The following is a 16,203-nucleotide window of genomic DNA, read 5'->3' as shown; positions in this document are numbered from 1 at the left end:
TTTTTTACGATCCGTAGCAGACAACGGTTAGTCATTTTAAGCCAAGGGGGGGCTGTAAATTAAGAAGAGAGGACAGTCAGTTTGCAGTGTGATTAGCATTTGTTGCTGTAATTCTAAGCCAATAAGGTGTGTATTTCAATCGGGTGGAAAAGGACGGCGAGGTTGTGGAATTTTTAGCGGTTCCTACTGTAATTCTAAGCCGAGGAAGTGTGTCTGTTAGTTGGGAACTTAGCTTCCCGTGAGCACGTGCTTTTATGACTGTCAATATAGCCAGCATCTAACGTTAGCTACTCTACTGTGCAGTAAAGTAATATTTGTGAGACAAGCGTCCAGCAAAATTGTTGCTATTGCTGCGGTCTCAGCCTGGCAACCATTGTGAGCTTCGAGTCTGGGGAGGAAGGGGCGGGAGAGACGACTCTCTTCAGTATTTTTAATTTGTACTGCAGTAACTATTTTAAACACTAGCTGTCAGTATTACATGTTGCACCTTTAAGAAACAGATAATCTTTTAGTCTCTTAATCCGGAAAACATCTAATAGAATATTTTAGAGTAAATTACAGTATCTTTGAAAAAAAAAACATTAGAAAATACAGTACTTATTTATTGCCCTATTTGTAATTTGCATGTTTTGCACAGATTACACTAATAATTTATTTCATTTGTGGAAAAAAAATCTAAATTTTTGTTTATGGTTCCAACAAACCTTTTTTATCTTGCACCAATTACAACAGACTGTGGGCCTTAACTGTGGAGAAACTGAGGGATGCCCCTAGTTCCGCATGTTGAATATGAGGGGTCCTTAAGGGCCAGGGGTGAATCCTTTTTTACTTTTATGGGAAGTGGTTCAGCGCTTGGGAGGTGAAGGACAAAGTTGCCGACCGTTCCATCACTCAGTGCAATAAATGGATGCAATCTGTATCCAAGTAAAGCATTGGCTGTTTTTAAATTCCACCTCTTTTATCCAAATGAATGATGGACCCTGGTACAGTGCACTGTGCGACAATATTAATATACATCAGAGGCCTGCACCCTTCACTAAATCAGGGAACAACCAGCATTTGTTATTTAAATGACAAACAGCAGCTGCGGGAGAGGAGCACGGAGAGGGAACGCAGAAGAAAAGGTAGACAAACCAATTCAGATTTCAATCCAGCAAAAACACAGGCCCTGAGCCATGCCTCTAATGAAAAAAGGCAGCTCCACTGGTCCAAACAGACATAACGGCGGCTGCCACCTTCAGCAGGGCAAACTCCACATAACACCTTCCTTCCTTCCTTCTTTTTGTTTTAAACAGGAAGCTCCAAACCTACACAGCTATTAAGTCTGCAATTGTACACTTACCTTTGCCGTTAACTCACCAAATATTTAACATTGTGTAACTGTGGTGGAATTACAGAAAATTATTGACACGACTACGTGTCTACAAGCCATGCTAGCTCTGCTAACTACTGTCAACCTCATGGTTGGCATGTGTTGACAAAGGGGAGGTAACCGTTCCACTTATGATGTCATAAGGGGAAGATTCCAGATTGGCCCATCTGAGCTTTAATTTGCTCAAAGGCAGAGCAGGATACCTAGGGCTTGTTTTACACGTATCGCCATTTCTAGCCACTGGGGGACCATAGGCAGACTGGGGAAGTCATATTAATGTTAAAAAAAAAACTCATGAAGTGAAATTTTCATGCCATGGGACCTTTAAGATATTTCAGTCTGGACCAAAGTAGAGTATCAACAGACCAGCACTGACATTCTTGGAGCCATGCTGCTAACAAGGCTAAAACACAAAGCTACAGCTAAGTTTTTTAAGTGACAAAAATACTTGAGCTCTTTATTTGTTATATGTACAATACCTTAATCTGCAGGTTTAGCTTTGTATGTAACAGCATAACACATTCAATAATAAAGTAGGTAAGTGGTGAGGCCACACTTTATTAGTATGTGTGGAGGGTGATACCTGATGTTGTTGTGACAGACACGGCTTCTATTTCCCTCTTCCTCCTGATGTCACTCTGGGACTGGTATGCACAGGAGACATTAGTCTGCCTGAGGGGTGGGGGGGTGGGGAGGGTTGTGGACAGAACGAGAACACACGTTACTCACAATATGATGATGCAGCTCCCGCCCACAATACACACATAAGATGTAGAAATTGAATAATTTCACAAAAGTCGATAAACGCAGGCAAGGCGCATTTGCAAACACAGCAGCTCACATTCAGCCTTGGTACGGTGCATATTTTGCAACATCTTAATTTTTCTTCATCAATACATATTTTCACCAGAGAGAATATTCAATGTGGAGAGGTGCGCGGGTGCATGTGGCTGAGTCATTGCAGAGTTCACATAAACAAATTACACCTGCTCTATGCCTCCTGTGCCATATGTCAGGAGCCCTGAAATAGGAAAAGCCCCCCACCAGCTTAATAGCCCTGACTTCAGAGATGTAAAGTTAAGGTCAAGGTCCATTCCATCACTGAGGGGGAGCAGCTGATGTATGTGTGTATGTTTGTGCATGGGAGGAGGGGGACAGATAGCTTCAGTAAGATTTTAGTTCAATCTTGCACATTTTGCTTGTTATACACAACTAGACTGCATCTCAGAGGGGATTTAAAGAACAATGTGCCGTATTGTTATGCCAATTAACATCACTTATAAAAATGAATTCACGACAGATTGCAAAACAACAGAGGTTCATGCAGAAAATAATTTTTGTTAACAAGCATGGCTCATTTTGGACGGCAGACTACATAAAGCTCACAACCCTTACAGGCACATGCTACAATACGGCCCCGTCAGGGCAGCCTTTTAACCGGCAGTGTGTTCCATGACCTCAACACCCATAAATCACATGACGGGTGTGCAGGCACGGGGTGTCGAGAGCTGTGCGGGGCATGCTTTGAGTGAAGTCTCTATGTTGTATAATCAATAGATATAAAAATAAATGGCCTGACCGTTATTCTCTCCCTGCTACCCCTCTCTAATAAAATCCCAGTAATGCATATTTCATTTACTTTTATACTTATTGATTACCTGTACTCCAGTTAGTAAATCACGCGCCTATCGATCCCCTAATCGTACCTCTGTCGGACAGCACATAACCAGCCATTTGCGCCCCTGATAAAGAGCTCAGGCATTGAACTCCCCACAGTAAATCTTTGCAAACTAACTTTTTAATTCCAAAATCGATCCCCGTTTAAACGTCGCATTATTTCACGAGGCACGGCTGCGGTATTAAAAGTAATACCCTGATGCATTTGATCTTAATGTGCGGAGGTCCATCCCTCCATCTCTTCCCTCATTACATGGAGGCCGAGGCTCTCCAAGGCCCTGCATGCCTAGAGGGAGGCGTGGGCCCTCCCCTGCTGCTGAGAGCCGAGAGGTAGTGCCGCTCCGGGGCCGCCAAGCACCCACTGAGACACTCGGCACAATGCTAATCAAACATGAGAATACCATCAGCTGGCTCATTAACCCAGACAAAACACCACCATTCATCTTAGAGCAGAACCCAAAGGCTTTTTATAAGCATGTTACATGGCTCCGTGTAAAACCGACAGAAGTGGTAAAAAACACAGCTTTTATTATTTAACATCTGTTACTTCATCAGTTTTAACAGCATGGCAGATGTTGGCCAGTTGTTTTGTCCCTAAATATACAGAACCTGTAATGAGAAAACAAAAATTGACTTAGAGGCAGTGAGCAATGAAAAAACAAGTAATATGTGATGAAGACGGCCAACAACAACTCAGTTCTATCAAAGACACAAGGACACAAAGGGAAAAGTCTCCAAGATGGATTTTTCAGGTCATATGAGACCCTTTTCAATGCAGCACAGTCCCTTAGGGTACGGAGTAAAACAGCACTGACACAGGGTCAATTGTAATTTTGGCGGCCACATCCAAAAGCAAATATATCAATTAAAAAGAATAAATCTAAAGAGGAGTGAGCTGCAGTTACAAAATGGCCATCTATTTTCATTAAGGTACACAGTGCTTCAAGTGTGAGCAGGATCTCAAGATTAATAGAGGTATTCAAATGAATCAGAAAGGATTAGGGTCTCCAGGGAACATAATCAATAGCTCCAAATCAATAATCAATAGGCCACTCACACCAATATACTAACTGCTGACACCGAGATCTCACAATTAAAATTAAAACTGGGAAGGGAGTGGTGTAAGACTATGATTTATCTCACAGCGCAAGTGTCATTTAGAAATAAATAAGTCAATAGATAAAAGCTGCTGCTGCCTGGCTCAGGTGGGAGGCAGTTATGCATTTTAACGTGGCCGCTGGCCTCAAGCATTACAGCCAAATCCCACAAAGCAGTGCACCTATTCATGCGCCGATACGAGGATAAACAGCATGCAACCTCATACAGCCTTTATCACTTAACATCAAATCTCTGATTGTCGCTGTCAACTCGCAGCAAACAGGAGATGACAGCTTTTATTAATACAGTATCATTTCAACCTGGCCGCAGTACAAGATTAATGCCTACACTCTGCCCACAGAGAAAACACTTTTCTCTCAAGGGTGTTTGGAAACAAAAGAAAAGTCAGATGTATGGGAGCTCTGCGCCAGAAATCGATCATGCGTGTAAGATGCTCGTAAAAAATTGAAATTGAAATCTGGGGTGGACAATTTAAAGTTTGTTAAGAACAGGCATGAGCAATTATAACATTCCTCATTGTCATGCAAACTGTAACTAGTGTTGTGTTTGCATGTGAATGTGTGTTTTGGAGTAAGTTAAAGGAAGTAAATGGGTGCCATGTGTGCAGAGTCGGGTCGTAAGGACAGAGCAGCCATCTCACTGGAGAGTGGATTTGAGCAGCTTGGGGAGATAGATTCAGCTTGTGCCGTCCAACGGGACACATCAGAAGCCCCTCTCGTCAATCCCCCCTCTCTCCCTCATTCATTTGGGAGTATGATTTATACTTTTTGAAGTGAAGGGTCTTGAATCCCACTATAAAGGAATTAAGAGGTCTCCCCTGAGTCCGCCATTCAAATGAGAGCATGGCAGGGATATGAGGGCGTTTTAATAGAGAGAAATTAGTATTCACAATGCCTCAAACTGGAATCTGAAGGAACCTTTCAGGTGGAGAAGAAAGGGCCAGTTTAGAAAAGAAAGCCCTAAGAAGTCGGGGGCTTTTCATAGCAGTCGTGTTTTTGCCCCTCATCAAGGAGTGCTGGAGCGCTCTGTGAAATAACCCAAGAGAGAGGGAGGAAAAAGTGTGTGTGAAACAAAATTAAGAATGCACCATAAATAGGCAAAGTGGAAACAATACAAGGAGGAGTCCCACAGTCTCGAGGCCAGGGGGGCAAAGCGGCTTCTCAATAGTCCCCCATGCAGATCCAGCAGTTCCAGGGATGACTGGGAGCAAAGTGATGCTTTGACAAACGTCTTTTGGAGACGCCTTTTTTGTTTTGTGCAGTCCCAGAAATGCAGGTATTTGAATCTGCATCATTCTCTATTTGGGAACACTGACCTTGAAAACTATTGACTTGAAGTATTGCTGCATTCAACTGTAGCTATCTATTGTCAGCTCAGTTCAGACTTCAGGCCAGGATTGACATCAACACTAATATTGGGGCTCTGAAGACCCTGGGCCCTCTTTAAAGCTCAAAAAACACACTTAACATATTTTTTTTATCATACTGTACTTCATTACTTAACTAATTATGTGAGAAATGCTATAAAAATGTTTTAAACTGATAACTTGGTTCAGAAGTACTGTACAGAAACAACACATTACTTCTGTTTTGGGTCTTCAGCTGTTGACAGCGCTTTTTTAAACCAACATTTCAAATGAGTTTATTTAAATTTCTCTATGGTGTTTTATAAGATTGTTCAAACAGGGAGTTACACGTCTCTGGGGTTTCCATGACCCCACACATACAGTAACGTCACTGTGTAGAAGAGCAATCTGCAGATTTCGTTGTCTGTGAATGACTTTTTGGAAAAAAAGAATATATATTTGTTCATGCAAAGCACATGTAAAACATGATATACTGTTTTACCTTATTTGGTGTAATGACAATACTTTTTGAATGTGCATGCTCAGATTGTGCCAAAGAGAAGGGTTAACAACAAAATGGGTTACGATGGATGTGGAGACTTGTTGAACTATATGTGCATCTGTGTGTATTATATACCACTGTAAAGAAAAAGCATAATTTTTTTAATGTAATATTAAATCCTTCAATAGTGTATTTGCAACATGAAAAATGCCTTGAATTCACTTATTTATAGAGCAAAACCGCTAGCTAATAATTAACTCTTGTAAAGTCACAAGAGCATCATCTTAAAGATTACTCGAGTCAACAGCGACCTATGGTCCGTGAACTGATTAATTTAAATCAGATGACCATAGTCAAAGACTTGTCTCATCAATATATTGAGCTCTGGGAGAACTGTCCCAGTCTCTCTACAAACACTGGCATGCTGTTGCCCTGTAAAACACAAATCAAAGTAACACAGTAAGAAACAAAGACCATAAAACCACATGACTGTTTTCTAATGAAGAGCAAGCTTGCGCTAACCTTGCTGGGAAGCTGCCTCCTGTCCTTCTTGATGCAGCATGCAGCATAGCTGGGCACTCGCTTCAGACGTGAATGATACCGATACCCTGCAACAGCATGAAGCAATTATCTTCCTGTGTTGCAAAATGGTCCTAAAAGAAGAAATTATGTGTCTTAAGCACAAAATCGTCGTCCGCTACCTCTCTGAGAGGGCCGTGCAAGTTGCAGGAATGTGGACGGGGGGCGGTTATCTTTGAGAGAAACCTGGTTGTCTGAGTCCCAGCTGGGCAGCAGGCCGGCCACACCTGTCCCGACTCCACAGTCCCCCTCGAAAAACCAGTCACTCTGCTCGTCATCGCCTGCACACAGGGACATGGAAGATGTTGCATTGGTTAGCATGTCACTGCTGCAGCCGGCTTCATATTTCTACAAAGGTACCCGTTGCAGTCTTCATTAAAATGCTAAAGTCAAAAGCTGCAGAATTGCTTTGTCCAAAAATCAGGTAGAGTTGTTGGATATGCACTTTTAACAGGAGTACTGTTTGAGGATAATGTTGGAGGTAAATATTGTAACTTCAAACTCACAATGTGATTGAGTAGTTACAACACACTTGTCTATTGCTGTTTGGAGAACATCATATATATATATATATAGAGAGAGATATAGATATAGATATATATATATAGATAGATATAGATTTTTTTGAGTCACATATATTTGGAGAAGCCAAGTTGCTGAATGTTTGGTGGTCTACAATCTCCAGTAGAGCTTTAACTGACCCGTGGGTGCATCCATAATGAAATTTCTTTTTAGGGTAAACTCCTCCAGAAATCCAGACAACACCGGTACTCGTCCCCAGATGGCAAGCTCTCCTTAGACCTGTCAGTCAGCAAACATGCAGGAACCATGCCTCTCACAGTCAAGGTGTAGTGACAACTGTTAAATCAGAGGCTGCCTGGCCCCACCACGGCTAATGAGATTAGCAAAGGCATCAGCGCTCATTAACACGACATGACAACGTCTTATTAGAGTCGCCTGGGTGCCCAGCAACTAGCCCATTGTATCAAAACCTCTCTCTCTAGCCCCAGCATTCCCTAAGAGCAGGGTATCGTCCAAATCTGACAACTCTCCGTCTTTCTTTTTACGATCAAGAACGCTCACAACACACAAAATTAAGTGTTTACTTACCAGTTCGAGACACATTTAAGGGTAGAAGCTGTTTAATAGTTCCCACAAATTATGATTTTTTTAATACCTTGTCTTCCCTCATCATTGGTGAACAGGCCAGGGTCACTGCTGCATGTACTGCTGGTTTCCCTGCAAAGAAAAGAAATAAAACATCACATCTGAATGATTGCCACTGACCTGTTTCTTTAATATCAATGACATTGAGGATGAAAAACTCTGTTTTGATTTATCATCTCTAACCTGATTGGTCGGACAGTGGTATAGCGTCTGAAAAGTAAACAATGTAAATCAAAAATGTAAATGCCCCTGTAATTTTAATATTTAACATGTAACATTCAATAATAAAAATAATGGGGGAGTGCGGCGCTAGAGGTCGACATAAATGGAAATGACACAAAAAGACAGAGCATGCCGTGTTCTCCCTTGTTGCGATAGCAAACACAAAGGCATGAGGAGAGGCTCTGATCGAAGCCACTGAGTGACATGCACAATCTAATTGAATATCCTCCGCTGTCAGCTCCAATCTAATCTGGCCAGCGTTGTGGAGAATGACAGGAGAACGAAACACATTCCCCTGGCCGCCCCTCCCTCTGGGTGTGCCCCACACACAGAGCGACCCACAGACGTGCTGCTTCCACACAACAACTGGCCAACATCGGCTGTGTGGGCTGCCACTGCTTACTCCATCGCTGCTCCTCTCCACACCCCCAGGGCAACCCCTGTTACATTGCCTCCACACCTTCTGTGTGCCCCCTCTGCTACCCCAGAAAACCCTGGCTTTCTCTGATTTCTTCTCTCTGAAAGTAAACCAAACTGTCACTGCTTGTAACAAGCACATTTATTCACATAAAGTATATAGTCTGTTGTACTGCTGCCATACATTCTCATGTGTTTGTCCCACGTGTATTAATCCACAGGTGAAAGTAGTTCCTAAGAAATTAGTAACATTTGATAAAAACTACATTTCTTTAAATGTGTCAGTGTTGTTGTTCAATTACAGTCCTTATATTTACGTATACATTTATATATCGACACATACTGACAAAAACAATTTTTAAAATTTGTGTCTTTTTTTTAGGAACAAATGTTTTTTTTCTCGTGACATGACAATATACAATTATGCCACCTATATCCTTTAAATAAAGCTAATCTCCATTCAGATTACTTTATGATAGAGGGTGGGGTGGGGGCTAATGCTCTTGATTGCCTTGCATTTTTGCTTCCTGTTTTTCATCGCTGACCTTGCTTTTAGGAGAAAGCTGGAGGGTCAGATATGCGCTGATACCGTGCTACGCCATATTGCAGAGGCCTGACGACAGCATCAGAGAAACGTCCATCCAGCCTGCACATCTTCCTGGCCAGATGGTCCTGCATCATCTCCCCTCACATCCACAAGAAGCAGATGTGAGAGGGAGCAGGCCTCTCCGGGGAATCTGGAGGATGTCTGGCCTAGCCAACCAGTCCTGGACCTCCACTCCACCCCCCATCCCACCCCTTTAGCCCTTTCTCCAGACTGATTCCCCAGGCCTCTGCTCAGCTGTACCCCACCTCTGGACACATTGGCTGGCATCTGGAGCACACAACACTCCGACATCAGTAGAGGACACAGCCATAAAGTTCTACAAAGACAACCATTTTGGATTTGACGTTTCATTTGATTCAAACACCTTTCTTAGAAATTAATCAAAAGGTGTAATGTGATGGCACTTGAAGCATCACTGGACTGATGTGAGACCGTTTCCATTAAATACTGCTTAATTAATGTCGTAAATAATTGAGACCCCCATTTTTCTTGGGACCAGAAGAAAACCCTCTTCTTGCTTCAGCAGTGACCTTTGCCAAGTAAAGTTGACAAACATTTTGGGCAAACTTGGTGTTTGGCTCACACACAAAATAAAATATTCTAATGTGGATTAGGTGCTGTACAAACAAATACGTCTTAATTACATTAAATACCATATGCCCATGGTGAAACAAAGGCAAGGGCAAAAACAAAAACTGCACTCCAGTGTTTTAGAGAGAACTTAAGTCACCACATGGCCCCATTGTCTCTATACAAGCCAAAGAGGTGAAGCAAAACACAGTATCCAGATGAGCACTAATCATTAGGATATAATCCTCAGCTCCTGGGAGAGGCAGACCAGTTTGCACAGAGATTACAGGCTAGCTGCCATTTATTGAGCCCGGGCTCATTCTGCCAGAGGAATAAAGAAGAGGCAGAGACGGAGGGGGGCAAAGCGCTGATAACAATGGATCTGTGGGCTCTTCAAACAAGCCGCACCAACCCAAATCCATGCCCTCTTCCATGGGTGTCTGATTATAAGGTTATCCCGCCATCCCTGAGCTGCAGTAATTGGATTAGTCTCAGAGATTTATGAAAATTAACTTCGGCAAATGCAGCACTGCTTTTTCCGAAAACTCCTCATAGAGTTTTCAAAATATAAATTACAGCATGATAAAGCAGAGTGTGAGAAAAGCCTGCACAATGGCTTTGTTTTTCTGGTGGCAGGGTTGAAGTCAATATCCACAGAAGCAGCTCACAGCTGGAGATGGAGGCTGAGCCCGGGACGGCGTCTACCCACAGGTGAGGCCTGCTTGCTGGGCCAGCCTGGGTGCCAGGTGGCCTCACTGCCAGCAGGCTGGGCCAGGTCTAATCAAGGATGTGGAGCCCAACTGGAGCTGCCAACATCTGCTCCAATTGAACTTGGGTGGCTGAAGTGACCTTGTGGTGAGACACATTTTAAGAGACCAGACACTCCATATGAAAAAGGTTAACAGAATGAATGGAGACCAAAGAAATCAGAGTGCCTCAAAAGACATTTCATCAATGGCATCTGTGTCTGACGTTAAATGGACCGTACACTCTCTGAGTATAAATATTGCTGTTGTACCACTGTCCACCCCTCATCGCTGCTACTGCCATTTGTTTGTATCCTTTGCCTCCGCCATGGCTTAACCATTAGATTGTTCAGCCCTCAGTACTGTGTGGCAGTCCACTGAGCAGCAATCAAGAGCGTTGCCGTTGTGTAAGTGAGAAATGATTGACAGCGTGCCATGGTGTTCCCATTTATTTCTTCTCCGGAGCTGTTTTCTGTCAGAACGGCTATTGATTTTTCCATAAAGTAAGAAAACAATGCAGTTTCAGGGCTAGGGAGGTCAGCACAAATTAAACCAGAAAATGTAAGGCCTTCTGTCTGTCCCATTACCGGTTACCTCAAATATCTTCTTCTGATATGTTTTATATGATCAACAGATAATGAGATCAGCAAAGGAAATACATTGTGCAGATACATGAGAAGAAGACATTGAGAATGTGACTCTCCCAGGCTCAAAAGACTGTTGTTGAATGTGATAATGACTCACAGCTGAACTGCTTAAAATATTTTTCAGTTGATTATTCATGTAGACAATGTGAGGTATTAAATTAGAAAAGAAATCTATACAAATAAAAAAATGTATATACTGTATATATAATTATATGTATAATTATTTTTTAAGTAGGATTACCCTTTTGCAAGGCGAAACTCTTATTTATTCTATGATGACGAACTGAAAGAATTAGTCAATAAAACAATGAACCCATTGATAGATTTTTGACAACTGATTAATAGTTAATGTCATCTGTTCATGCAAAAACATTTGCTGATTTCAGCTTCTCAAATATGTTGTTGTTTTTAGCCACACTATCAGCATGGCTCTGGGGTCCTCCCCTCCCCTGGCTCAACGGATGTACATTGCTGGGATAAAGTCTGACATCCGGTACATCCCTCTGCTATTGAGGCTTAGCACTGCTCAGGACGGTTGTGATTGGTTTAAAGAAATACAAACAAACCAGAGCATTTTTTTCTCCATTTCCCAGAATAGAGAGAGGTGGTGTAGCCAGACAATACTGCAGTGCTAACACAACGCTTTAAAGGACAGGTCTGGCAATGCAGGACTACTTTGAGACGGACTGAAATATAATAACTATTAAATGGATTGCCATGACATTTTGTACACACATTCATTGTCCCCAGAGGATGAATCCTATTACCTTTAATGATCAATTGACTTTTCTTCTAGCGCCACTAATAGGTCAATTTTTCCACTTTTACAGTGAAATATCTTAGCATCTGCAGGATGGATTAGCACACCAGTTTGAATATCATTGTAACCTTTTTATGTCTTAACGTGCTATAGAAGTTCCCTATTGTAGGTTGCTACACAAATAAATAAATATAAATTTAATATATTTAGGTTTTGGACTGCTGCTTTGACAAAATAAGATATTTGAAGACATTAATTTAAGCTTAAATAAATTACGATTACCTGATGTTCAAAGGACGAAATGATTGATTCAAAAAAAGTATTCATCAGGTTAATCAACACAGAAGATCATTGTTGGTTGCAGCTCTTTATACGAGAAAAAAACTGGGACAGAGTGACGTTTAATATAATCGTCAGTCATTTTGGAACAAAACCTGTCACATTTAGCCTTTTTGATTCCACGATATATTGTAATCATTGCTTCACTGTAATAATATTATGCCCATCTTTGCTGCCAGTTACAGCCACATGTAGTTTTGCTAAATGAAATGCACACAAGAGGGTGCACTCTGGGACACTGGGACAGGCTGAGGTTTAATTACCCAGTCCAAGAAAGGAATTCATTTCAAAACAAATCAATACCACACCAAGTCACTTATTTATTTGTAACAATATTTCTCAAAAGGAAATAATGAGCTGGCAGATGCCAAAGGGCATAACTATCAACGATCCCTCCCTGGTGATCATTTCAGCAATAGGAGATGAGAATGAAGAGACTCGATCATTCATTTTTAATGTCAACTCAATACTTTAAAGTAGAGTGGTATGATTGTGATACTTTTTTTGGTTTAGTTGAGGACACGCTGAATATTGACAAGTGGCTCGACAAAGACAGGCAATATAGATCATCTTAAATGTCGCCTTGTTTAATTGCTCCTGTCTCATAGTAGTTATGCCCATGACTTTTATGTTATGGGTTTAACTGCCTTGGTAACTTTCCATTTAAAGGGTAAAAAGGGCTTTTAGAGTTTTGAGCTCCTTTTTCAGTATGGTTTTAATCCTTACTTTTTAAACAATTGCATGGTTAACATTTGGCTTGTTGCAATGCTGTAAATTAAATGTAAGATTTTGAAAACTGGAATTTCTCATTTTTCACAGATAATAAACCTAAAAGCCCTAACCCTCTTTTATATAATCCTAAATTTGAACTTGATATTTTCCTTTAAGGCCTAAATGAGTAACAACATTGAAATAATAAAGGTTTCGGTTTGACTCTATCATAAATACAAAAGGAGGAAGAAAAAAAAAATATTTCCTTGAATCTAACATTACCCTTCAGACATGTTCTCATCTGCAACATCTCTGTGTTCCTTGGACACCTTTCTCTTCCAGCACTTCTTTCCCATCAGCCTGGCTCCTTCGGTCTGTCGCCCTGCTCCAACCCAAGCGCTCGACCTTTTCTTCGATCCTGACAGATGCTGCATCTTCGATGGCCTGTGTCTCTGTTTCCCATCTACACCAGAAACCTTTAACTTCTGCTGCAACCTAACTGTGACGTCTGTGGTCATACGTTTGACCTTCCTCCGCTTCCTGAGATGCCGTCCTGGATTATTCTCAGTGAAGGAGTCGGACTCTGGCCAGGAGGACTGCCTAGTCGTGATGGAGCGCCATCGGTTGGTTGAAGTCTTGTCATCAGAGTCACTGCAGCTGGCCACAGAGGCAGTAATGGTTGAGGAAGAGTTCTCTCTGTATCGTATACTCTCGTCCAAGCTGGACTCCGAGGCCTCAATCCAACACCGTCTGTGCTGCAGCGGATAGAGAGAAGATTCACGATAACGCTTGCTGCGGCCTCTCCGACGGCGGATCTGCCGGCGCTGGTGCAGGGGACTCAGGACCATTTCCTCCCACAGCTCCCCCAGCTTGCTTTGCTCTGAGGTCTGCTCCAGAGCAGACACCAGGTCCTGTACCAGCTCATCCATCATGGTGCTGGAACCCAAAGAAACAAGACATAGGTTAAAGGCAAACAGTTAAACACTATGGATAATGCAACATCAAAATAAATAGATCAGTCTGACATATAACAACAAAAATAAACAAAAGCTGAATGTGAAGCCAATGCTGAACTGCTTTAAGATTTAGCTCCTACGATGCTCCTCCCATATATTCTGGCTCTAAAAGCAAATTTGGGATTCTAGCTCCAAGATGGGTAAATAGTAAAAATCTAAGCCCATAAAATATCACAGACTCTCAATCTTGTTTAGTAATGGTTGTGTAGGTGGACGACAGTGATAGTAGAATCAGAAGTTTATGCGTTATATGGCGATATGAAAATATATGTGAGAAAATCTGAATTGTTCTGTGTTGTGTCACTTTAATATTTAGCCCAGGTGTATCAGGCCAATGTGACCAATTTCATGAAATACAGCATATTGATTTGCCAGGCATTTGATATGCCGGTTTAGCCAACAACTCACATTCCTGTCTGGTCATTTTTATCATATACCGAAAGAAAAAATACCAAGTGAATACCCCATTATTAAATAGCCTTATATAGGGCTGGGCAATATGATGATATATAGCCGACTGTCTAAAATAATGTAAAAATGTCTATCTATGTCTATATATATATATATATAGTTTCAATATATACAATAGAATTCAGGAATTGCGATAGAAATGGTTATAACCATCGCAATGACAAAAAACTAGCAGTCCAACTGTATTATGACAAAATTTAAGTCATATAGACAACACTTTTTGATGTGATCTTTGCACGTTATTTTAATTTTGCACTAAAGCTGTTCCTGATACAATGACAAAAGATCAGTAGGCTACTTTTAATTCGTCAAGTATTTTAATCACACAGAAATTTTATACAAAAGTAGGTGTTGCCAAGTGGTTAATTATTCCATATAGACTATTTATGAATTTATTTATTTATTGGATTACCAGAAAACATGTTCGTATCGTTAACAAGAATTGAGTGGCCTATTTCGCCCAGCCTTGAATCAATATTGCAACATAACATATACCCACTTCTACCTATTATTCAAAGCTGTGGGTAACTGTGGTTGTTGTGAATGGAAATGTGTTATCTCTGCTTCTTCCACAGTAGTTTTCTCTTCATTTATGGCTGAGCACGGATATAACATATCAGTGCACATCTAAGCTCTTGCTAGAGAAATCTATTCTGACCGTTGGAGTTGACAGATTTCCTGCTGTCATCTCCAGCTGTGGTTGTAACCACTCTGCTAAGAATGGACCCAGAATTGCCAAGGTAGAACTGCAGTGGCGTTTTACTTGTAATAAAATAAAAAGAAATAAAAGGCTAATTTTTTTGGCAGAATAACATTGTGGATTCCTTGAGCGTCTTCACATCATCATCAGCTATAAAAACAGTCGTGGCGTCTTCATAACTAAGAAAGCGACTGGGAAGCTGTACATCAGTGCAGCAAAACAATTGCAGAGGTAGGCTGGGCTGTTTGCATGCTCTGTAGACTGTTACATAACAACATACAAGAGACCTCAGCACAAGGACAGCTGAACAGCATACAGCTCCCTTCTGTTAACAATCGGCGAAAGACGCCGTTTAATAGAGTAAGCGCATCATAATACGACTCATAGCAGCTATCATGATGATGTTATATAAAGGCAGCGAGGCCGCAATGTTTGAACACTCACCAGTCGCAGCTTGTCTTGTTTTGTTTTCAGCTCAGCTGGGACGGTTGACGCACTTCCGCCCTGCTGCCCAGCCAATCAGGTGTCTCCGCCTCGCCAACAGCCCGCCACACCGCCACAGTGTTCATGCAGATATGGGGTAAAAAGTAAGCCTGCTGCTTCATATAATACATTTTACTTTACGACTGATCACCATAACACTCCTACAACAAGTTGAAACATAATGTTGATCCTATTTTTCTGTAAGTATGACATCAAATGGAAAAGACCCCCACCCCCCAAAAAAAGAAATCTACCAAACTCAATACAACTTTAGTCTGGCTAAAATGATTGAAATCACTTTATTTTTGTATCTATTTCCATTTAAGTGTCTTTCCAGGAAACCTTGATGCAAATTGTAAGGAAATTACAAACCTGTAAAATAACAGTACCACTCCCCAACACGATGATTGTAAATGTGTTTCAAAGCCAATTCACATTCTTTTTACTAAATACAATCGTAACGTATAAAAATGATCATGTCCAGTTTTTTGTTGTAACTGTCATTGAGGAATCCATTAAACTTTACTCTGAGAGTATGGAGTTTATGGAGTTGATTCTTATGGTTGGATATTGCCAGGTTAACAATAGCCTTTTCATAATATAATGCAGTGCAACAGATAAATCCCACACAAACAAACCTCAAAAGGAGGGAAGCGAGTCGGTTGGCGGTTTGATCCCCCTGTTGACATGTTAAAGTGTTCTTGAGCAAGTCACTGAACCTCAATTGCTCCTTTAAGATTGGGCCCTAGCCTG

General features: G+C 41.3%; 1 protein-coding gene across 1 annotated transcript in view; it reads right to left on the bottom strand.

Moving 5' to 3' along the window:
- Window positions 1–15,665, bottom strand: part of LOC116670558 (G patch domain-containing protein 2-like) — a 23,857-nt gene extending 8,192 nt beyond the window's left edge. The window contains exons 1-7 of the mRNA XM_032501131.1: window positions 15,412–15,665; window positions 13,063–13,716; window positions 7,772–7,833; window positions 6,717–6,875; window positions 6,538–6,623; window positions 6,392–6,447; window positions 1,956–2,044 (exon numbers count right to left, since the gene is read on the bottom strand). Of these exons, the coding sequence (XP_032357022.1) occupies window positions 1,956–2,044; window positions 6,392–6,447; window positions 6,538–6,623; window positions 6,717–6,875; window positions 7,772–7,833; window positions 13,063–13,712 (1,102 nt within the window). The 5' untranslated portion in view covers window positions 13,713–13,716; window positions 15,412–15,665. The remainder of the gene's footprint in view (window positions 1–1,955; window positions 2,045–6,391; window positions 6,448–6,537; window positions 6,624–6,716; window positions 6,876–7,771; window positions 7,834–13,062; window positions 13,717–15,411) is intronic.
- Between the last annotated feature and the right edge of the window lie 538 nt (window positions 15,666–16,203).

The sequence above is a fragment of the Etheostoma spectabile genome, chromosome 20, assembly GCF_008692095.1.
Source record: "Etheostoma spectabile isolate EspeVRDwgs_2016 chromosome 20, UIUC_Espe_1.0, whole genome shotgun sequence".
NCBI classification, from domain to species: Eukaryota; Metazoa; Chordata; class Actinopteri; order Perciformes; family Percidae; genus Etheostoma; species Etheostoma spectabile.
The sequence above is the reverse complement of the archived record's forward strand: the minus strand, read 5'-3'. Positions and strand labels throughout refer to the sequence as shown.